Source organism: Canis lupus, chromosome 18 (assembly GCF_003254725.2).
Source record: "Canis lupus dingo isolate Sandy chromosome 18, ASM325472v2, whole genome shotgun sequence".
Taxonomy (NCBI): Eukaryota; Metazoa; Chordata; class Mammalia; order Carnivora; family Canidae; genus Canis; species Canis lupus.
Window position 1 is genome coordinate 43450456 of NC_064260.1, and position 24584 is coordinate 43475039.

Sequence of the window (24584 nt, forward strand, 5' to 3'; positions counted from 1 at the left end):
AAGACAAGCCAAAATGACAGGGGCCATAGGGTGCTGGGCCATGACACTGAAGCTTTATCTCTTCCCACTAGCCACAATTAAGAGAGGCGTAATCCAGCCTAGCGTGTAGTGCCGTGCCCTGGGAAATCAAGTCAACTTAACAGCTTAGAAGAGAACACTTGGCCTCTCTTTACAAATATCTGAAAATTCCCTCTGAGCCTACAGATGCTGTCCTTCCTGCTAGAGGATGGCGGTGGGAGTAGTGGCTCCTTACAGAGTCCCCGGTAACGGGAGAGCTGCTGGTAAATCTGCTTCATTCGCTCAATGTTGAGCCGGCTCGTCTCAGCATGGTTGACAATGGGCCGGGGGTAGTCCACACCAATGATGCACTTGGCTGCCTTCTGAATGGACTCTGGAGCATTCCAGGGCTCATAGATGTATCGAGAGGGGAATCCTTTCAATATAGGCAGGTATCGCCTGAAACACACACATCGGACAGCCAGTCAGCACACTGTGACTCTCCTTTAAAGGGCCAAGGGTACCTTATCTTAGAATCAGGCTACAGCAGCCAGGAGCCAGAGAGCCTGGACTGCATCCTTACCTGATATAGTCTCCACTGGGGTCTGTGCGGCGGCCAAAGCCCACAGGGCAGTAGCAGTGGAAGAACTGCTGGAAGAAAGCACTGCAGGACAGCCACATCCAGCTGCCCGCATTCACGCTGAAATCCGCATCCAGGAGCAGCTCATCAAATACCTAGATAGGGAGGGGGTGGGACAGTCAGCCTTGATGGGGACCTACTGCCATGGTTCTCCCCAGGTTACCACAGGGCCCATGGAGAAGAGAGAGCCAAAGCCCTTCTGCTGAGGGCAAGCCAAGAAGGATTTGGAGGGGATCCCCTGGACCTAGGGACCCTATCCCATCCCCCAACCCAGAAGGCTGCCCTTGCTGGGCCTGATGAGGGTACAGGCCAGCTTCCCCTGTGTGAGCACTCACCCTGACCCCGCTCTCCCAGCTGACCCAGAGGTCCCCGCGGGTGAGGAAGCAGGCCACGGCATGCCGGGCCAGATGGTGGATCCAGCCCTCCTGCCTCAGCTGGGTCATGATGGCGTCAATCCAAGGGAAGCCTGTCTTGCCCTCGGCCCACTTGGCCAGGGCCTCAGGGTTGCGGTCCCAGGGGATCTGGATGCAGATGGGGTTCCCTTCCATGCGGTCAAACCTGGGGTTGTTGGTGGCTGCTGTGTAGAAGAACTCTCGCCACAGGAGTTGCCCAAACAGGGAGAGTGGGGGTGTGCTGTTCCGCTTCACCTGGGGGTGGGGGAACAGCACATGGATACATCACCTGCCCAGCTCTCAACACTGTATCACTCAGATCTTTCCCACAAAGGAATCTGGAGCTGCTACCAATATGGTAGCTCCAAACCCCTAGATACATAGAAGGACTATGCCCTAGCAGTGGCCCAGTGTACCCGCAGACTGAAACCCCAGGCCAGCCTGGCTCATGATCCTTGTCCTCAAGGGTCCTTGCTTGGCTCCACTTTCTAGAGTCGATGGGAGTCTTCTCATCAGCACACATAGAAAATGCTCAGTCTCGATTCTGGTTAAATAAGTTTTATACAACAGCCTGGATCTGGGACTTTGAGGGAATTAAAAGATCAGACCAGACCTCCAGGCAATTAATGACTTTCCTAAAATCACAAGATTCCCACTGGCAAAGCCACCCTATGCCACAAAAGCCTGCTATTGGCAAGGACAGGGAAACAACATGAAACAACAGAGACATAAGGATGACCTGTGGAATGTGGATAGTTGGATGTGTCGCCCTCTTTCCTTCTGGGGGCGGGTGCACTACAGTAGGGTTATTTGCTCTAGTTCATACGGCACAGCCCTGCATTCAGCCCAAGTCATCTTCTGACTGGTAGGCAACAGCTGTTCCTGGACTCCCCCGTTACATGCTCTGGACCAGCCCTCAGAGGGCTGCTGTGCTCTTCCCCTTAGGACTGGTTCCACCCTTGCCCTCTTGAGTACTTGCCTCCATCCACTTGCTGCCAGTGGATCTGCCTCCTCAAGAGTCATACACCGAGTCAGCCTTTCTGCCCATCCTGCTCTGATAACCTGGATTTTCTTTAGATCAGCAGTTTGGGTTGTGCTGGGCTTTGCCGCCTCCTGGATGTGGACTCCCCCCTCCTTTCTCTGGATTGTACACAAACTTAAGGACCACGCTCCACAACCCAGTCCCTGCCCCCAGGGTCGGAGGGAGGGGCCCCTTTTCAGGGTGTCTGACTAGCCCAGAAGGCCTGGTCTGCTCAGCTGTGACTGGGGGTAAGGTGTGCCACCCCCGATCACCCCTCACCTTTTTATACAGGTCCCACAGACGGTAGTAGAAGAGGCGGCATGAGAGGCAACCAAAGCGCAGGTAGGGGCTAAGGCCTGTGGGGCTGGCCAGCAGGGAGTTGGCGTTCATTCGGGGTCTCTCATAGTTGGCAACCCAAGCCTGCAGTGGGAAAAGAAGGCAAAGAAAGGAAAGGCCTGGATGTTGCAGAGGAAAAACCCTGAGGCACTGGTGTAGGGCTTTCCTTCATGGCTCATTGTCACGTGGATTCTCCCGTGTGGTCTGAGCAATCCTCTGGGGCAGCATCTATCAGTACCTCTTTTTGAAAATGAACAATGAAGCTCAAAGGGTTATGTGGCTCTTCTGGGATTACTGAGGTGGTAAAAGACAGGGCTAGGGGGAGGACTTAGCTTCTGCCTCCAGATTCCATCTATATCTGATAAAGACTTTCTCTTCCTCAACTCCTTGCACCCTCTTTCTCTTTCTGATGTCTCTTTCACAAACTTTACACCCTCTGCAGACCTCCTCCTCCACACCTCCCCACCACCCCTCAGCAAGTGACTGTCCTTCCTTCCTGTAAGGAAATGGGAGCCCTTGGCTGAAAAATTCTCAACTCTTAGCTACCAAATCTACAAACTCACCTGTGTCTACACCTTCCCCTTACCTCCCCCTGCCCCTCCAGTGACCCTATCCAAAGCCAAGGCCTCCCCTGGCTCTGGAGCCCTCCCCTCTTCCTTCTCCTGCACCTTCCATCTTTGCCTCTCCAGTTTCCACTGCAAGAATATTGGGGACATCATCTCATTTCTCTGCAAACAAAAGGAAAAAAAAAAATAAAGGACCTCTGGTAAGCCTGTGGACCTTTACCCTCAGGTCCTCTTTCCTCTCTGCATAGCCCATGTCCCCACAGCCTGCACCTCTTGGCCCACCCCAGCATGGCTTCTGCCTACACTGCTTCACTGTTTTCACTGCTCCCCCCAAGCTGGCTCCCACCAGAGTCCCTGTGATCTCCATGCCACTGAGTCCCACAGGCATAGCCTGTTATATTTTTGGACCTCTCAGCACACCTCACCCTGCTCCCGTCTCCATACTCTCTGTTCCCTTGGCCTCTGGACTCCACACACTCCTGGCTGCCTCCCACTGTGGCTGGCTGTGTCCCATCCCAACCCCCTCAACGTTGGCATCTCAGGACTCTGTGCTGGGCCCCTACTCAACTGTGTTCCTGGGGAAGCACATTCAGTCCCAAGGCTCCCAACACTACCTCTCTGCAGATGATCAATCCATGGCTCCAGCTCAGACTGCTCAGCTACCATTTAGCTAGACTCCCAGATTACTCTATCCAAGTCCCAGCCAGGATCTCCACCTGATTGCCATCCAGGCCCCTCAAAGTGTAACAGCTCTTTTCTTCAGACCACCCTTCCATCGGCATTCCTAGCTCAGAAAGTGCCCAGTCATCCACCTGGTTGCCCATGCCAAAGGCCTGGCCATCACCTTTGACTTCCTTGTCACCAAGTTCTGTCAATTCTACTGTTCAAATAATCCTCAAATTTGTTCTTTTCTTCCCATCCCTCTTACTACCAACCTGGTTCAGACTAAGATGTAGACTAGACAACTGTGACCCACAGGTCAGATGTAGACTCCAAACTGACCTCCCTGCATCTTTTCTCATTCCCTTCTAATCCCGTCTCTACACTGGGAGCAGAGTGATTGCTTAAGCACGCCATCCTGCAGAAAAACAAAGGTGCACTGGGCTTCCTGTTGCTCTTAGGATAAAGTCCCAATCTTAAACATGACTTACAAGTACCCCATTGTCTGGGTGAGCCTGTCTTTCTAGCTTCATCTCTAGCCACTCGGCTATAAGTGCTATACTTTCGTGGGACTTTGTACACACAGCTTCCTTGGCCTGGAGTGTTGTCCCCCTTTTTACTCACCTTCCTTTGGTTAACTTTGACTCTTCCTTCAAATCTCAACCTAACACTCACCTCCTCTGCAGTAACCCCTCAAGCATTAGGTTAAGTGCTTCTGACAAATGCTAAGTATATTTGCCTGCCCATACCCTTACTTATCTCCCTCTGAAAGCCTTTGTATTCTTTTTTTAAAAGATTTTCTTTTTTTATGTATTTGACAGAGAGCGCTCCAGAGAGCACAAGCAGAGGAACTGTAGAGGAGAGGGAGAAGTAGGCCCCCTGCTGAGCAGGGAGCCTGACACAAGGCTCAATCCCAGGACCCCAGGACCCAAGGAGCATGACCCAAACTGAGGGCAGATGCCTAACCAAATGAGCCACCCAGGTGCCCCAAGCCTTTAAATACAGATATAGAAGTAAAAGGAATGCGTGGCTTAATGAATTACTCTAAGGCAAACATTTGTGCAACCATCACTGAAGTTCAAGAACTGAAACTTTGCCAGCCACCCCAGAAACCCATCCCAGTCATAGTTCCCTTCCGGCTCCACAAGTAAGCACTCACTCAGCTTTTGTAATAATCACCTCTTTGCATTTAAAAATGCTGACATTTTTCTATTTTTGCAAAGCAAATTTGGAGGGGGGGCTTTATCTTTTCAGTCATTTCTTACATTTCTTAGTGGGGGAGGAACAGAGGGAGAGGAAGAATACAAGGCATGGAGCCAGACTTGGGGCTTGATCTCAAGACCCCAAGATCATGATCTGAGTTGAAATCAAGAGTCTGACATTTAACTGACTGAGCCACCCAGGCAACCCTATTCCTTACATTTTTAAGGTTTTTTTTTATTTTATTTTTTCAACCACACGTGCATCCCAAGGCACTATATGGTTTAGCCCTGGCCATTTACAGGTCTTTGAGATGCTAATTTAAGTTTCCTTTTTTTTTTTTTAAGATTTTATTTATGTATATCAGAGAGAGGAGAGGCAGAGACACACAGGCAGAGGGAGAAGCAAGCTCCATGCTGGGAGCCTGATGTGGGACTCAATCCTGGGACTCCAGGATCGCCCTGGGCCAAAGGCAGGTGCCAAACCGCTGAGCCACCCAAGGATCCCCTCCTTTTTTTTTTTTTTTTAAAGATTTATTTATTTATGAGAAAAAGAAAGAAAGCAGGGGGAGGGGCGAGAGGGAGAGGGAGAGAATCCTGAAGCAGACTCCACGCTGAGCAGGGAGCCTGATGCGGGGCTCGATTTCAGGACTCAGATCATGACCTGAGCCAAAGGCAGACACTTAACTGACTGAGCCACTTAGGCGCCCCTCAGTTTCTTTTAGTCTACACATGTTCAGTCATTTCTTTCCTTTTCAGTTTTTCTATGGAAGAATCCAGGCCATTTGACTTGTACTGATTCTCACAGCCTGCATTTTGCTTATTGCAGACTCATGGTATACTTACTGACTGCAAATTAGCAGCTGGTACCAGAGACTGGATTGGACTCAGGTTTGATTTCTTTGGCAAGACTGTGGGGGGACATAATGCCTGCCTATCTCTCTTCATGGGGTTAGCAGTCAGTAATGTACAATGCGTCATCACTGAAGGCCACAAAATGGTGGTATTCTAATTCTATCATTCCGTTTTCATTTAAAAATAGGGATACTTTTATTTTTATTTAGTTTTTTAATTTTTTTAAAGATTTTTTATTTATTTATTCATAGAGATGCAGAGAGAGAGAGAGAGGCAGAGACACAGGCTGAGGGAGGAGCAGGCTCCATGCAGAGAGCCTGACGTGGGACTCGATCCAGGGTCTCCAGATCACGCCCTGGGCTGCAGGCGGCGCCAAACCGCCACGCCACCGGGGCTGCCCAGGGATACTTTTAAAAAGAGATGGTTGTCCTCATCTACTATTTTGGGTAACTCAGTGGCAAAGATCATACAGTGTGTCTCCCCTTTTTGGTGACAGCATCTAATTTTCTTGTGGTGATCCAGCCTTTCCTAATCTCAGTCCCTGTGGGTGAAGAGGAGCTAAGTTCACTTTTGACTCAGGGAGTAGGCTTAATATGCAAGTTGGGCCAGGGAGAGCGCCCTTTCTTCAAACATGGTGATTAAGTCAAGGACTGTCACGTGACCCAAAACAGGCCAATGAAAACACTCCTTGGGATTTTTGGAAATGAAAACTCCTGGAATTTTTGGAAATGAGGCATGCCTACTTCCTCTGGTGTGCTAAGCAACTGAAAATGAGCTGCTGGTGACCACTCCGCCACTGTTCAAGGAAAGCCCACCTGAGAATGAACTAGTAGGGAGGAAAGCAAAGCTCAGAGACAGAGAATATATTCCTGGTAGCATTGTTTGGACACCTGATTCCAGCTATGCCTAAAGGCTACGCCTTAGACTCTTAGTTACTTGAGTTCAAAAATTCCTTCTCAAAAGCCAGCTTGCAAATACAAGCTAATTAATAAAATTCTCTCTTCTTTGTTCTAGTAACCTTCTGAACCACTTTTTCCTGATCCTCAGTACAAACAAAATTCCTTGTTTCATGCCTATCTACAATCAACTACTCTTCTGGAGACAGACTCCATACTTGCTACATTGGGCAGTCTTTCTAGCGCTAAGCCATCTTGACGTGAGTAGATAGATGTTTATTCCAGAGTTAGAAAACTGAAGATTGAAATAAACCTCCTCAGAGCCGGCCCCTTTTCTTCTCCCAGTCATGCATGACACAGTGTTCCCACTGATCACCATGGAGTCTGAAGGATCCTGACACAAGATCCCATGACAGACCAGACCCTCCAGGGGTATGTGGAAAAGGATCCCCTGACTTGGTGACCTAAGGGATAGCCCTGCACAGCATGATTTTAAGGTAATGCTAATCCACAGGCTATAAGTTAGCTCTTTACACTTGTCAGTCTTCTTCTACTCCTGCCATCCCATCTATCATCTCTACCACTCTGCCCCTTGGCCTGGCCTATGTTCCCAAACTGACCCCAAGAATTTTTGGGTAAAGCTCTTGATGCAGACAGGGACAGCTAGTCCTCCCCATAGCCCTTGGACATCAGTCTCATCCTTTTCAGGCAGTGAGTGGCTTCAAGTTAACACCCAGATACAGACATCAAGGCCTCTCTGAGGGAGGTCGGGCCTCTGGCCCATTTTCTCTGCTGCTGAGGCATCTTCAGGGCTGGGAAGCATTTTTCCTATGTAGGTCTGCTTGTTCCATAGTTATCACCTGGCTGCTGGGCCCAATGCCTATCCATCTGAGAATACAAAAAGTTCTGAACTGGTCTACAAACCAGCAACAGCGGGCAGAAAACCAGAGGGTGACTCAGTCCTAAGAACTTTCTCTGCTCCTCTAGCCCCAGAGTCATGGAAGCCATGTGACATTGTTAAGGAGTGCCTTTAGGGCCTCAGGGTTTTTCCTTCCCCTGTCTAATTCCTACTTCATTGGGAGATGGGTCATTTGTTCTCTGTGTCCAAACAAATGGAAATTGAAGCCTTGGAGAGGACCCAGCAAAAAGTGAGGAGGGGACACATAAACACAAAGAAATTAATCTTAGGGACTTCATCAACCAGATACCTTCTCAGTAAAGGGAACCTGCATAGATAGAGATGAAAGAAAAGCAATTGAATATAAGTTTTGAAATCACATAGAACAAAATCTCAGTCTACTACTTCCTAACCGTGTGACCTCAGGCAAGTTACTTATCCTCTCTAAACCTTAATTTCATAATCTGTCAAATGGAGAGCTTAACACCTACTTTGCAGGGATGTTGAAAACACAATAGGAAATCATGCAAGTAGGTATTTCATCCAGAAATGCTTAGTCCAGTGAGCAGCATGTGGTAAGCATGCTCACTAAATAGCAGCAACTATTACCACTCTTACTGTCATCAGGAAGACTTTTCATTTTTTTTTTAATTTTTATTTATTTATGATAGTCACAGAGAGAGAGAGAGAGGCAGAGACACAGGCAGAGGGAGAAGCAGGCTCCATGCACCGGGAGCCTGATGTGGGATTCGATCCCGGGTCTCCAGGATCGTGCCCTGGGCCAAAGGCAGGCGCCAAACCGCTGCGCCACCCAGGGATCCCAAGACTTTTCATTTTCAACCACTCTGAGCTAAGAGGCACTAAAGGACATGAAGGCTGACCCTCATATCCCTTGCTGCTTGCGCTTTGTGACCCAGAAACAGGGACCATACCTTCCGTTCCAAATGCTTATCCAGCCGGGCCAGAGCTTCCGTCTCTCCTCCTTGCCAAACAGCTGGGCCAAGTCCTTCAGTGGGGAACCCTATAAGAGGAGGAGGTCACAGGACCAGAGGTCAGGCCATTTCAGTGATAGCTCAGCAAGTCTTGACACATCGGTGTGTTCTCTGAGCTTCATGGGAACTAAACCATGTTTTTGGTGCTGCTGGGGCTGAGATCATCCAAACATTTCAGCATTTCCCAGGTTGTCCCAGTTCTCTTTCCACTGTGACTTTTTTCTCTCCTTTCCCTTGCCTTCCCTATCCCAGCCACTCCTCATTCCAGGCACATGAGAACAATCCTGCACTGCTCACCCTATCGGGTTGGCTGGCAGTAATAGCAGTTTTCAGGTGAGGAAGGCTAACTTTATTCAGGTCAAGAAATGGGGGCTGAGAGAGGAAGGGGAGAAAGGGTATAAGTCAGTAACCTGAGGGGCTGACCAACCCCCTTTTAATGGGAGCAATACTTGTTATCTTGGTATTGAGGAGTCCACGGAGACTGGGAGGCCTATATTGAGGCCTATATCTTCTGAGACAGAGAAGCAGAAAAACGGGAGCAGGAATTAGAAACATAACATTATGTATGTGAGTAAGCACAGAAAAAAGATTGGAAAGACATGCTCCAAAATCAGGAGTGCTTGGGGTCACTGTGATTGTTATTTTCATTCCTGTTTCACTGTGTCTTCTACACTGTCTATAATAACATGTATCACTTTGACAAGGAAGATAAAGCCTACTTATCTTACAAAACATGGGCCCTGGCAGGAAGTACGCACCCAGCTCCTCAAGGGAGGGCACGCCATAGGTGTCGTCATGGTTGTCCTGGATGTCGGCCCTGCAGCTCTCCATCTGCTGGCTCGTCACAGAGCCCACGGGCTTCTTGGGCAGTTCCATGCGGCTGATGATGGCTTGAAAGCGCTTATAGGTAAGGGGTGGCTTCTGCCCATTCAGCTCAATAATCCTGGGAATCCCAAAGCACACCTAACGTCATGCACAAGGCGCTTCATTTTAGGTCCCTGCCCACCCAGAAAAGAACCCAGACTTTGAAGGCTTAGAGGGTGGCTTTCCTCATCCACTCATGGGTCCCACCCCTAAGTGGAAAGGAAGGGGCAAGGGAGGCTACATCTCCATTTTACCGAGAGGGAAAATGAAGCCCAGAGAGCTGGAGCAGGTGCCTCAGGTAATGGAGCAAGGCAGGGCCAAAGCTGGGACTCAATTCCAGGTTCCCTGGTGTCGACGTGGAGCCTCCTAAAGACAGAGACTGACCATATCTCTCTAATCATAGAAAAATCCCCACTAGTCTTCTTGGTACTCTGCCTGTGTCCAAGCTATGGGAATCCTCACAGCACCTTCCTTTCTCTCCCAACATAAACCTTCATGAGGTTCTTTGATAAGAACGGCAAGCATGTTCTTTTGTCAAAAAATCATTCCCTTCTTGGCCCCAATTTATCAGAACAGAGAGGTGGAGAACAGTTTATTCTTCCTATATCAGAGACTGGGGCTGGGGTTAACAGCAACAACTATTTAAAGGGTGTTTGGCAGTTCACATTTTTTTTTTTTTTTTTTTTATGACCAAAGGAAACAGACCTGCATTCAGGTAAGAAAAGAATATACAGGACTGAAAGGAGAAGTGAGGCTGTTTCTATAAAATGCACTGGGGTGGTCAGGAGCCAGATTCCCAGGGTTCTTCCTGTTGGCCAAGAGGCAGTTTACGCAAGACCTGGCTGGCTGGGTGAGTTCATTGTGGGGATATAAGGTTGGCTACAGCCCCTTGCAGTACCTCGCCCTGTCCTCTGGCACGTGGCAGGAGGAGGAGCTACACACCCAGGGGCTCCTCCTGAGAGCTAGCTCACGTGCAGAGATGTGTGACCTGGCCTCCTGGCAGCCATCACCATGTTGGGAAAGGGGGGCAGGGAGCAGGGAAGGCTGCTGGCTTGGCAGCAACAGCAGCAGCAGCAAGAGGTTGACAGCTCTGCCAGGGAAGGGGAAGAAAGGGTTTCCTCCTAGATGCTCTGAAAGCAGAGGCTTGTCCCTAGGGAAGGAGGCTGCTCTGTAGTTATCAGCCCCCTGCAGGGAACTCTAGAGACTCCCACACAACATCTAAATGCATGGCCTGGAAACCCAGATAGCCAGGGGAGCCCAGGGAACTCATATAATTACAGAAATTGGACCTATGAGAACAGAGCTCTGTCAGGAGGGGTAACAGGCAGGGTCCACTGAGGTCAGAGGACAGCCTTTCAGTAGCAGGACAAGTGGGAGTGTGAAGAGCAGTTGGGACAGCAGATTAGGAGCAGATCTATAGAGATCTTGTGTGGGGATACTCATTGCTTTTATCCCTCAGCCCTAGTAAGCTTCTTTGCACCCAAACTGGTTAAAGCTCTTTGTGATTTGTTCCAAAGGCCCCAACTCTAGCTCATTCCCCTCCAGCTCCTAGAAAATGCCATACTTCATGTGCTAGGTGGCTCCATTGGTAAACCTCCCAGAGTTCTGCTCAGCAGGGGACCAAAACACTGACTCCCACAATTGGGAACCTGACCCCTGGGACCCATGTCTTACTTGTCCAGGTCATAGAGAGTATGAGAGTTCTCAGTCACCACCTCCACACCGGCCTCCTTAGCCATCTTCATGATGGCTGCATCCCGTTCTTTCCCAAAGGGTTCGGAGTCATATTCAAAGGTCAAGCGGGTCACCCCCCATTCCTGTGGGGAGAGAATCTGTTAAGCTAAACACTAGGGGAGGAGAATGAAGCTGAGGACTCAGCTCCTTCCTGGGAAGAAATTAGCCTAGAGATCTGTGGCTCATGGGCCAAAATGGGCTGTAGAACAAACTAGGGACAAAGATTTAACTGGAAAGCAAATAATCTGAGGTTCCTAAAGTTTAAGAAGAGCCGCAGGCCTTTGAGGTGAGGCCATTAGCATGCCAACAGTGGAGCCTGAGGCTAGCGGAATCAAGAGAGAGGTGGGTAGTCCTGTACATTTGCTGTGTCCTTGGTAGGAGAATGAAGTAGGAGGCTATAAATACAATGCTCTCAGGGGAGCCCCTAGTTCCAGAAAGAAGCACTGACTCACTGATGGAGACAGTGGAGACAGGATCACTGCCTCCTTCCTGCCCAGCATGCCTTTCCCAGAGCTCCTCAGGGCCCTGAAAACTTCTGGCTTAGTTTTCTTGGCAGACTTGTGCTATGTGAATTGTCTTAATGGTTTCCACGGCAACACTCCTGGGGCTAGGAGCAAACAGAGCTAACAGGCTCTAGCTCTCAGAAGGCTGGGGAAGGAGGAGCAATCCTTAGTCCAGAGGTCAGAGAAATCAGACCAGAGGGGCCACATGTTAAAAAAGAAGGGAATTCTTTTTCAAGCCTTTAGTCTTTTCTAGTAGAATTGTCTAGATTTCCTTGCAATGCTGGAAGAAAGCTGGCCCAGTGAAAGGTTGTACAGATAACCCACAGAAAGCCCTAAAACAGAACTAGCAAGAAGAAAACCACATTCCAACCAAAGTCTCTGGTCTTGGTCCCTTAATACTCTAAGCCCCTAGGGCAAATGTCCTGGCTATGCAGGACCTAACTGAGTCCTGCCTGTGGTGAGGATCTTGAGCAGGGCTGGCTATCCCTCATCCAGGATAATGGGACTAAACGTTTATTGAGCCCTTACTATGAGCTGGGTACCGTGCTTAGCAACTCATATAGATGACATTGGTAAAAAAGCATAACTCTGAATAATATTAAAAATATTGTTAAAAAAATAAAGAAATAAAAATATTGTTAGATGCCACTTTCTTCAAAAAGCTTTCCTTCTTGAGAAGAAGGATCTCCTCTTTCAATAGGATTTTCCTGTACCTTGCCCTTTACCCATCATCACAGCATTTATCATATGGCAGTGAAATTGTCCAGTACTTGCCTCTTTCCTCCATTAAGAGTGTGAACTCTCTGAGCAGAAACCATGCTATCTCATCATTACCCTAGTACCTCGTCAGGAGCCTGGGACATAGTAGAAGCTCAATAAATACATAGTAGTAAACTCCTATCTGCAGGGAATGTGTTCCAAGACAACCAGTGGATGCCTGCAACTGCAGATAGTACTGAACCCTATGTATAGTATTTTGTTTTTTCCTATATATACTTATGATGAACTTTAATTTATAAATTAGGCACAATAGATTAACAAGAGTAACTAATAATAAAATAGAACAATTATAAAATATAGTGTTATTTTAGTGTATATAGAACAATTATAAAATAAAAGTTACATGAATGTGGTCTCTCTCTTAAAATACCTATTACTATACTTACCTTTCTTCTTGTGATGATGTGAGATGAGTACTTTTGCCTGTTTGGGCCATAAAATGTGCTTTATAAAGAAAGGGGTTGGGGGGGAGGGTGGGGGAAGTGGGCTGGCTACTTGATAGAAGGGACAGAGGTCTACATGGTACCCAAGTGAAGATTTTATCAACCATTTGCCCCAAGAGAAGCAGGGAGCTCCCTCAAAAAGGCTGATTTTTTTCCCCCAATAAGCAGCACACAACAAGACAGGAAACGCCCTGTGCTAAAAAAGGAAAACTTGTCTTCAAACCCCTGGCATAGAGAAGAGCCCTAATAAATCTTGTTGGCATGAGCTAAGAAAACATCTGAGGAAGCCAGTGGCATCCGGGGTGGAATAACTTGCTACATCCCTTGTCTGGACTGAGCTGGGAACCTTCCAACAAGACACTGGTTTCACAGAATTTTTTTCCTTAACACAGTTTCCATTCTGTTGGCAAGTTGATAGGGTTAACTCCCCACTTCCCTACAGGCTAGCGCTGACTGGTTCCATTTTCTTAGTCAGAATATCACCTCATTTAGTCTGCAGGGAAAGTCCAGACAAGAGAATCTCACCGTCTTCTCTAGGACTCAGCACACTCACCTTGAATAGCCTTGGGAATACGTCAGCGGGTTGTCCCCGGACAACGAATAGGCGGGAGTTCAGTTTCCTTAAACTTGTATCCAAATCTTCCAGAGACTGAAGTAGGAACCTGCAATGCAAGAGCCCACACAGGCCTTTTAGTGGTAACATTCAAAAGAGGCACTCTTTTGCCTGACAAAGCAGGGAGACCCTGGTACACTGTTTACGCTAAACAAATAGCATCACTAGTCCTCTGCTCCAGCTATGACACGGGAGGTGGGGGGAGGCGGGAGGGGGTAACATGGCCTCCACTGAAATCCTGACTTAGCCACTCACTAGCTCTGTGACTTTAAGCAGTTACTTAATTTGTTTAGCTTTTCTTTTTTTCCCCCCTGATCGGTAACACAGAGCTGATGTTCGTACCCATCTTCTAGAATTGCTACGGAAAGAAAATGAAATAATGCATGAAAAACTTGAGTACAGTGCCCGGCATAGAGAAAACCTAGGACAAATGTGAGCTGCTCCTACTCTGTGGCTTTTCTGTGAGCTGAGGCAAGGCACTTGCTCCTTCTCAGTCACAAGGCTGTTGTGAAAATCAAAAGGGAAAACAGGGGAGAAAGCCATCTGACAAACAAGAACAAAACTGTAGTCCTACTAGAGAGGAACAAGGCTGCAACTGCCCTGGCAAATCCTACCTACCTGGTCCAACAGACCCCCTGCCTTTCTGTCGGCATGCTTTAGGCTGTACACATGTCTACTGCCACAGCTCCACAGCCTGGGCTGGGGCCCAAGTTCCCAGGGTTTCATCAGGCAGGTGGCTCATTCTCCGGGGCTCTGGCCACCAGATTCTCATCCCGAGAGAGGTCTTAGGAGGTACTTCTCCATAGGATACCCTTACATGCTTTTGGGGCTAGGGGGCTGGGGTAGGGACCCTCAGATACTCAAGAGACCTACCCTTGAGAGCCAGATTACTATGCAGAAGAGCATATGCTGAGCGCCTTTGGTGATTCACTTATTTTTATTTGACTACAAACATTTATTTACTGTTCAGTTAGGCATAACCACCTTTCTGAGAAATCTATCAATACGTTTTTGTGACATGTGTTTTATTTAAAAAATTTTTTTAAGTTTATTCATTTATTTTTTTTTTTAGTAATCTCTACACCCAACGTGGGGCTCAGACTTACAACCCTGAGATCGAGAATCATATGTTCTACCGTGATGGCTAACCAGGTGCCCATGACATGTGTTTGTTTATTTCTTTATTTTTAAAGATTTTATTTTTAAATAATCTCTATAACCAATGTGGGCTCGAACTTACAGTCCTGAAATTAAGAGTTGTATGCTCAGGGTGCCTAGGTGGCTCAGTCAAGTGTCTGACTCTTGATTTTGGCTCAGGTCATGATCTCAGGGTGCCCCAAGTCAGGCTCTGCATGCAGCCTGCTTAAGATTCTCTCTCCTCTCTCTCCCTTCCTCTGCCCCTTCCCCAGCTCCTTCCCTCTTAAAAAAGAAAAAGAAAGAAAGAAAGAAAGAAAGAAAGAAAGAAAGAAAGAAAGAGAGAGAGAGAGAGAGAGAGGGAGGGAGGGAGGGAGGGAGGGAGGGAGGGAGGGAGGAAAAAAGAAAGAAAAGAAAAAAAAGAAAAGAAAAGAAAAGAAAAGAAAAGAAAAGAAAAGAAAAGAAAAAGAATTGCATGCTCTATCCACTGAACCAGCCAAGCGCACTAACATGTGTTATATGTTTAAGTTAAATGAAATTAACATTTTTAAAAAAGATTTTATTTATTTATTTGAGAGAGAGAGAGAGACAGAGATAGCAACAGAGAAAGCAGGAGCAGGGAGGATAGGAGAAGCAGGCTCCCCACTGAGCAGGGAGTCAGGAGGTGGGGCTCTATCCCAGGACCCTGGGATCATGACCCGAGCCTGAAGGCAGATGCTTAATCAACTGAGCCACCCAAGTCCCCCCAAAATTAACATTTTAAACAGATAACTATATATTGTAAAATTCATGTTATAAAAAGGTACATGGTAAAAAGCCTCCCCTTGGGATGTCTGGGTGGTTCATCAGTTGAACATCTGCCTTCCTCTCAGGGAGTGATCCTGGGCCAGGGATCAAGTCCCACATCTGGCTCCCTGCAAGAAGCCTACTTTTCCCTCTATGTCTCTGCCTCTCTCTGTGTCTCTCATGAATAAACAAATAAATCTTAAAAAAAAAAAAAAGCCTCTCCTTTATCCATCAGGAATTTAATTCCCTTCCCCAGAGGCAAACAATGTCAATGATGTTACATATCTGTTTATGCTTTTAAAGCATATTTTCTTTTTAATTCTTTCAATACATTTTAAATGGAAATACTGTCTTCATTTTATACATGAGGAAAATGAAATACAGAGAGGATAATTAATTTGCTTAAGATCATAATTATTAAGCGACAAAGCTGGGATAGGAACTTGTGCCCCATTTCTAAAGCCTTTTAGTGGTACCCCGGGGCTGAGATTCTGCTGGACCTCAAGTGTTTGGAATCAGCCACCTCTCTGACAAACACAAACCTGACTATATAGGTAATCCATTGACATTCTGAACTTCTGGAGGAGCTAAGCCCCAACAGGTCAGCCTGGTTCTACCATCTACATGTTATCATCTCCCACCCATCTCTGTCAATGATGGAAATCACTCAATTTTATTTTGAACACAATGGAGCCCTGTGCCATCTCTGCAGCACATCACATCCCCCGACTGCTGCAGGCTTACAGGAGCAGCCTCTGTTCCCAGGCTGCCAGCTAGAACCAGTCCCCGTTGCTGCCTCTGACGTCTGCATCATGACACTCCCATGGCAGTGGCAGCAAATGCCACAGACCCACATTCCAGCATGAGCTGAGTGAGTCCCAGGCTCAGCCCAGAGCGTTATGCAGGCCTGCAGAGACTCTCCCAGAAGTGGGGATGGGAAACTGCTGCTTTCTGCAAATCCTAAGCTCCGCCTCTGTGAATTTCTGTTTTTGAGAAACTGACACCCTCAGAAAAGGAAAGCTAAACCCAGAGTGACGCACTTGCACTTGTGTCCGCCTCCTCCCAGGCCACGCTGTTCCTCTCAAGAGATGAAGAAGAGAGACCCATGTGAACAGTCTCGGACCACGGAAACCTGGGTCCGGCCGGGGAGAATGCCGGGTGTAACTGGCAACTTAGATTCTATCACCTCTGGGCACAGGGTCCTCCATCTGTGGCTCTCAGGAATGTCCCTGCCATGCACGTTGGTGGCCTCCTCCCTCACAGTCCACCAGGCTGCACAGGCTTTCAGTTTGAAGCTATAAATAAGGCTGACGTGCACATGAAAGCTAGGCTCCGGCTGCCTCCCCAGAGCTTCATTTCTAGACCTCATTTACTAAAAGGAGAAATTCTGGAGTAAGCATCTCTGAAGTAAGATAAGTAAGATAACCCCACGACAGCCCTTTTCTTTGACAAGAGAAATCTCTACAGTTGAAGCAGGAAGTAGAAGGCCCGACTCTGAACTCTACAACCAAATGATAATAATGATAACAGCAACAACTTACATTTAATGAGCATCTGCAGTGAACCCAGCACCAGTCTATTTAGTTTACATACATTATCTCATTTCATTTTCATACAGATCTGTGAAGCAGGTACCATGATTATTCTCATTTTACAGATCTGGAAACAGAGCCTAATAAGTGGCCAGAATTCAAACCAGGCAGTGTGGCTCAGCGTCTGCATTCTTAACCACTAGGCTCCACTGCCTCTTGACCAGGACTTACCGCCTGAGCACTGAGGCTGCGCTGCCCAGGACGCAACTGTCAAGAACTGCAGCCAACTCCTCTGAGGCTCAACAGCTGTAAACCACCCAGAAGCTTGTTGAAATGCAGGATCTCAGACCTCTAGGATTAGAATCTGCATTTTAGCAAGAGCCCCTGGTGATTCCTCTGCAGGATAAAGGTTCGCAAGCACTGTTCTAGAAAACTGAACCTCACTTTAGCTTCTGTTTACAAGTTGCCTTTCTTTGCTTCTAACTTGTTCCTACTAAACTCTCTCTCTTTGATTTCCTGGTTTCTGCTTCCTTTTTGGTGCTCTAGAGATGCTGTTACTTCCAACTTCCCTCCTGAATCTAGCCCTAAAGGGCTTCTCCAGGAAGGAGGCTTAAGGATGGCCCCCATAAAAGGCAACAGGCCCCCAGGAGCCCAAGCCTCCAGGCAGCCAGAGAAAGAGAAGCCACTGCTATGGTACTTTACCTGCCAGGTGACAGTTTTGCATAACACCAAAGAAAAGAGGAACAGGAACAGCGCTGCTACTGAGCAAATGCTCACTGGGGCAGGTGTGTGCATTCTTTCACTGGAGAGAATTTGGGGCCTTTTGCCATTCTTTAGAGCCCTCCTCTCTACATGGCCAGTTTCTCTTCACTCCAATGGGGTGAACTCTAAAGAAAACTGGCTTGGGCATTGGAGATGGTGGTGCTTGAGGCTGGCAGCTCACCCTTGGCAGCTCCAAGCTGAGCTCACATGGCCAAAATTCAGAGCACACGGTCCTGTGCAAGCAGTTGAAGCTCACCCTTAGGATTAGACAACATGTGCAATTGAATTACATTATGTAAGTGCTCTGGAGCTAGAGGCAGATGGTACTGGAGAAGACCAAACAGGGATTTCCAAAAATACAGAAAGGATTCTGTAATTCAGGCACTCCATGGCGCTAGCCCTTTAGAATAAGATAGGCAGATCTTTAGAGAAGACCTTCCCTAAAGATGGCAAATTCTGCGTTGAGGAATATTTTATTTGTTGTTCATAGGAGGAGGGAGAATGATAGTGAACTCTTTTTTGGGGTCCAGATTGCCCTTGACGAAGTTTTTCTGCTTCAAGCCAAAGTTATCTAACTATATGATGATATCATAGGCTGGCCCAGACTGGCACATACAATATTAATAGAAATTAATTTATCCTAAGTAAGAGAGCATAAGCCCCATGGAAAAGGGTAACTCAAATCTACAATCCATAGCAGGAATTGATTTCTAAGTACTGCTCAGTTAAAAATATATTTATTCTTCCCTAATTTTGAAGACAAAGATGAAGGTTTTCATCCCTTTTTGGCACATGGAAACGTTTCCTCAGTAGTAGAACAGTAAAGTGACTCTCTTGGGTACCAGTGTGAACAGCTCAGAGAAATTCGGGTTTCTCCCCCAACAGACTACAGCTGTCAATGCCCTGCTTGTGGACCAAGTCCTAGGGAAGAACCAACCAAACTGACAGTCTCATAGTGATTAGCTTCCAGCAGTGGGATGAGAGACACACTTGGTCTTTACCAGATATCCTGGAGGTCCCAGTTCATGTCATTTATTAATTCTGAGCTATATGGGCTGATATTTTCTTTTTACCAATTCCCCCTGTCCAGCAGCTCCTGGATACAGGTGCAGCACAGGGTCAGGAAGAAAATGAATTAAATAAAGGGTGCAGTGAATTGTTGCCAATAGCGATCTAGGTTGCAGGAGCAAGAGGAAGGCAATAAAAACCTATTTTGAGTCTCCTTTTTTAAATCTAGAAGATGATCACCCCCTTTCTGGGGTGGTTCTCATTGCAGTACCTCCTTCCACATGTAGCAATTTTGGGGAAGGTGGGGCTGGGAAAAAAATGGCAAAGGGCTTAGCCAAGTAGTGCTTGACAAAAAATAAATAAATAAATAAATAAATAAATAAATAAATAAATAAATAAATAAATAAAAAAAAAAAAAAAAGTCCTGAGGCTCACTGAGCTACAATTAGCCCATTAGCTTCCCACTACCACCAAGGCAAGGAGTAGGCTAGCCCTTCTGCTATGCTAATATACATATTTCTTGGCTGCTTTTCTTTGTCCTCTTTTACTCATAAAAAGTGCCATTCATAGTTATTTTAATCTGATTCATCTGCTGAAAAATTCTGTGCAGGAGTTAGTGTAAGAAATGCAAGAGAACAGACATCTCAGATCTTGATTTTCCCCCCACCTCTTGCAGATGGCCCATGGCCCACCCTTTTTAGGGAGGCTTCTCAGAGGCAGCAACTGAAGTAGCTGCAGTACTAGGACATTATGCTGCAGCAGAGTTGTCTCAGATCACTCCCAGATCCAGAAACAGCCACCGGAAGATTACACAGACCGTAGTTATGCCAAAGTACAGCTGGCTCCATCACTCCTCCAACCCCCACCTGAGTGTGTAAAACAATCTGCTGCTCTACCCTGGATCTGATCATGGAAGCAAAGAGTATGGTGAGAGTTCCCTAGGTCTGATTATGGGAGCAAAGAGTATGGTGAGGGTGTCCTGGATCTGATCGTGGGAGCAGAGTGTGGTGACGGTTGTCCTGGATCTGATCATGGGAACAAAGAGTGTGGTGAGGGTGTTCTGGATCTGATCATGGGAGCAAAGAGTATGGTGAGGGTGCCCTGGATCTGATCGTGGGAGCAGAGTGTGGTGATGGTTGTCCTGGATCTGATCATGGGAACAAAGAGTGTGGTGAGGGTGCCCTGGATCTGACCATGGTAACAAGAGTATGGTGGGAATGGCACCTGCCTATCAGTTTCCAGGCCTGAGAGCAGTTATCATATTCGATCCATTTTGTGTTTTTTCATCTCTTTCTTCTGAATGCCAAAGCTAATTAGCCTCCCTGACAATGCACTGCAACACATTCCTCAAGCTGTGAGGCTCAAGTCTGTGGTTCTCCAGTCCGGTGCTTCTTAGGCCTCATTGCACACGAAAGCTTTAAAAATCCTAATTCCCAGACCAGAACCTAGAATCATTAAATTGGAATTGGGGGAAGATGGAGTCCAAGCATCTGTTAAAGGCCCTTTAGTGATTCCCATATGCAGCAAGATTGATACTGCTCTAGTCTGTCCCCCTATTTTATTTATTTCATGGCACTTAGTTCTACTAAAGTATGGTTGTTTACTTGTCTCCCTCCACTAAAATGTAGGCTCCAGGAGCTCTGGACACCACAACTGCTTGTTCACTTCTGTGTCCCTACCAACATCCAGGTCAGTGCCTGGAAGATATTAGGAACGCATCAATCATTGTTCAATTAATTTCTACATTCCTACATGGCCTCTGACTTCAGGATTTCACTCAGGCATCCGAGCCACCACATTTCCTTTTCTCCTTCACTTGCTCAAAAGCACAATCACACAAGAGTGACCATAAACACCTAGTTCCTGGCAAATCTGAGTTTAATCAGCAACAGAGGTTTTCTTGTTGATTTTTAATCTCTCCTACCACAAAGGAGTAGGCAGCTCTATGCAATGTCCCCCCAAACCTGGTAAAACAAAACAAAACAAAACCTCTTTCATGACAACGTAACAAGCAAGTGCTCAGATTCTATTTACTCTGCTCTAATTGGCACACTGCCACAGACAGAGGGCAAAGTCTGAGGCTTGGTTAAATGTCTAGGCTAGGGATGGTCATTTGAGTATGTTTGTCAAACCCAACCTCCTATCTATAGAAACTAGAGCAGAGGCAGAGCAATAGAGCAGCCTGAAAACTGTGTGGGCAGGCTCTCCACAGGACTATCTTTAATTGTTCTCTCTATATAAATGGGGCAGGAGGGGGCATTTAATAGACCCACTGCTAGGGGCACTCACTCTCCTAGCAGGACACACACCTTGGAGAGGAAAAGAATGGTGTACTGACAGCCACTGTATCCTGGGAATAACGCTGCCCATCAGTGGCACATGGCCACAAGCAAACATCCCTCAGAACACTGCAAACAAACCAAAGGACAGCTGTGGGGTGTTTAAAAGAGAGATGGGTACAGGATGTTTCAAAACTCCTTGGTTTTAAACACTGATTACAGAGAAAAGACATCAGCTACCTATCTGTTTGTTAATCCTTTCCCATGATTCTGTCAACTGCATCTCTGGGAATCATCATAGAGGGATCTCCTTGATATCATAGCTATCCTGCTCCCTAACCTCAGCACATCAGTCGATAAAAGTCTAATCCACAGTGTCTCAAGTGTCCTTTAAAATCAGTCTCATGAGATGCCCGGGTGGCTCAGCGGTTGAGCGTCTGCCTTCGGCTCAGGGCCTGATCCTGGATTCCCGGGATCGAGTCCCATGTCGGGCTCCCTGCGGGGAGCCCGCTTCTCCCTCTGCCTGTGTCTCTGCCTCTCTGTCTCTCTGTCTCTGTGTGTGTGTGTCTCATGAGTAAATGAACAAAATCTTTAAAAAAAATAAAAAACAAAAATCAGTCTCATGAGAAGAGGAGGAAGAAAGTGATACTTTGGTTCCTCTTTCCTTTTTCTTTCTTTGTTGGGTTCCTCTTTCTTTCTCTCTTTTCCTAGCAGGCTCACAGATAGTGGCTGAGGGAATTCTTCAAAATAGGTCTAAGTACTCCTCTGTAGCTCAGGACACACAGTGCCTTTAACTGGACAAGCCCTTGGGGTCTTCATGATAAAGGGCGACGGCACCTGCCTTATCTAATGCTAAGCCAGGGTCTCTAGACACCTCCAGAGGCAGGAAGGCCTTGACAGAGGGAAACCAGGATGGGTGAAAGAATGGACTCAACAAGCCAGAAGCTGAGATAGAGATGGCCTTCAGGAGCCCAGTACTAGGCTCTTTACTGGAAGAACGCCAGGAGCACCTGCTGTGCTCACATCACGTACCTCCTTTCTTCCTCTCCCTGAGCACGCCTCTAAAAGCCCTAGGCCAGGAGTCCCTGCTCTGCCACCCTGGCTGCAAGTCCCCTCGGCAGCCCAACTCTGCGTCTCTAGGCCTCAGGAGTCCCACCTGTAAAACCGGGAGCAGGATCCCAGTTCGGCAGGAACGCTGTGAGGCCCCCAGGGGCTAAGATGCGAACGCGCTCCGTGGAGGTCGAGCCGCCCGCCCCGGGCCGTACTAAGATGACTAACCGCTTCCCCTGTCCCGGCCTCTCCCGCTGGAGGCCCGGCTCCGTCGGCCTGTCCCACCTCCCTGAGGCCGGGGGTCTTCCGGCCGTGGGCGCAGGGGGGCAGAACCTCCCGCCCTGTAGGGCGGCGGGACCCGGGCTCTTCGCCGGCGCCCTGGAGGCCGGCCGCTTGCCCCCGGCCCGCGACCCCGCTCTGGCCTCCTTACCGCCATCGGTTGATCCCCACCGAGGAGGAGGCCGCGAACCAGGGGTCCAGGATGTAAACGCAGCGTACGCAGCGCGCCCCGCGCACGGCCGCCAGCAGCGCGGGGTTGTCGTGGAGCCGCAACCCTTTGCGGAACCAGTGCACCGAGGAGGCGCCATCCACTCCGGCTGTCGGCACCGGGGCCGCCGCTGCCGCCGCCACCACAGCCGCCGCCATCACCGCTCCGACTGCTCAGGCCTCCGCCGCTCCGCCGCTCCGCCGCTCCGCCCCGCCGGCGCCGCGGGCCCCGCCCCCGGCCCGCCCAGTGACCTATGACGACGCCGCTCCTCCCCGTGGCCCCGCCCCCCGAGGGCCCCGGAGCGCCCCTGCCATTGGCTGGGCGCCTCCCGCCGGGCGATTGGCCCAGCGACGCGGAGCCCGGCTCCGCCCCCTCACGTTCCCACCATGTGTGTGTCTGGGGGAGAGGAGGCGGCGGGCTGGGCTGGTGACGCAAGCCGCGGGTCGCGGCGGAGGCCTGGGCGTGGAGCGAGTCTCCAGGGACGGCGGATCTCTTACAGGCGTCCTGTTCTCAGCCTGTGGCTGGAAGCTGTCTGGGCTTGTGGGGGTTGCTGTGCCTCCAGCCGGTGACTTAACCTGGCATCATCCACTTCTGCCTCTACTCTATGACCTCATCTGCAACATTCTGCTACAGCTCCTGTTTATTCAGTGCATTTTATATACCAAGCAACGTGATAATATCCTCACATAGACTGTCTTATTCACTGTTCTTAACCCGGTTACGTTCACTCAACAGATCCCAGTGAAAGAGCTGTTATTATTCTCATCCTAGAGACAGAGAAATCTGAGGCTGCCACAGCTTGAGTGACTTGCTCTGTATCATAAAGCTAATAAAAGGATCCCACCCAGATTATTCTGAGTCTGAAGCTTCTACTTTTATCCACAAAGCTACCCTTTTATCTGCGTAGAGCTCCTTGGCATTTGCAAGTGGCAAAGTCTAAGGAGGGAGGAGGAGTGCCCTGATGTGCAGCAGTGAAGGGGTTGGGAGTAGGCTCCGGCAATGCAGAGGATGTGGGTCGAGATAGTAATTATGCCATCAGATCAACTTTTCTTTTTGTTCTGTGTTTAGTAGAATATAGAACAGTGGTACCTCTGTGTTCCCAAAGCACTGAACTGGATTCTGTGTGGGATTCAAAGATACGGAAGACACTGTCCCCACTACTCCCCTGGGGAGCCAAGTGGAGCCCTCTTCTTCTTCTGGAGTCTAGCACTGGCCTTGCTGATAGACTGAATGGCAAGAGAAGCATATGAACACCTGCAATGAAGTGTTGATGGTGGGCTAAGGTAGCCTAATTAGATTGGAGCGCTGTGGTTATCAACCAAAGAGCTTGTTTGAATTTGGCCCTAGCTTGTGCCCATACTCACAACCCTTCCTGAATTCGGGAATGAGCAATGAAGGAATTTAGCAATTTAGTGGCATTAATTGGCATTACTCTATAAACCACAGAATCTTTTTCAATCCTAGGTTCTCTCTCATTTGCATAACTTATTCCTTCAAACCTGAATCACACTCCTCACCCTGTCGCCTCTTTAACTCCAGTTTGTTCTGTGTCACTGCTCTGTATGGATGTCACTTTCTTGCTGTCTGGTCCCAGCCTGCATAATGCCCATCTCATTCTGTGCTGCTTCTTATCACTGGCTTTGGTACATGGTACTGGAATTTCTTGCTTGTCTCTCTGTGCCACTAGACTATAAACTCCTGGAGGGCAGGGGCCATGGCTTATTTATAGTTGAATTTTCAGGGTTTAGCACAGTGCTTGGCACTTACTGACTGAGGATTACTTGAGTACAAGTTGAACAGAGGGGGCATCTGGGTGGCTCAGTCGATTAAGCTTCATCTGCCTTCTGTTCAGGTCATGATCCTGGGGTCCTGGGATCCATCCCCAAATCAGGCTCCCTGCTCAGCAAGGGAGTCTGTTTCTCCCTCTCCCTCTCCTTCTCCCTCTTCCCCTGCTCGTGCTCTCTCTCAAATAAATAAAGAAAATATAGTTTTAAAAGCTGAACAGTAACTAGTCTCAGGTTGGCAGGAACCTTAGAAGTCTATCCAGTCCTGACTCTGTCCTTGTTTTTGAATCCCAAATGCTTACTAAATGCATAGATTCCACCTCTCATTTCCCTTCTGAAACTTTGTATTTCCTCTCTCCTATCCCCTTGTCTC

General features: G+C 48.1%; 1 protein-coding gene across 2 annotated transcripts in view; it reads right to left on the bottom strand.

Moving 5' to 3' along the window:
• Window positions 1-22624, bottom strand: part of CRY2 (cryptochrome circadian regulator 2) — a 35159-nt gene extending 12535 nt beyond the window's left edge. The window contains exons 1-9 of one of the 2 annotated variants that reach the window (XM_025451959.3): window positions 22371-22624; window positions 13330-13438; window positions 10991-11133; window positions 9211-9395; window positions 8393-8481; window positions 2330-2470; window positions 973-1284; window positions 581-732; window positions 254-456 (exon numbers count right to left, since the gene is read on the bottom strand). In XM_025451959.3, coding sequence (XP_025307744.1) covers window positions 254-456; window positions 581-732; window positions 973-1284; window positions 2330-2470; window positions 8393-8481; window positions 9211-9395; window positions 10991-11133; window positions 13330-13438; window positions 22371-22585 — 1549 coding nt within the window. In that variant the 5' untranslated portion in view covers window positions 22586-22624. Of the gene's footprint in view, window positions 1-253; window positions 457-580; window positions 733-972; window positions 1285-2329; window positions 2471-8392; window positions 8482-9210; window positions 9396-9570; window positions 9683-10990; window positions 11134-13329; window positions 13439-22370 lie in introns of those variants that run through there. The other variant, XM_049096413.1, reaches the window with a different exon arrangement.
• Window positions 22625-24584: the final 1960 nt, after the last annotated feature.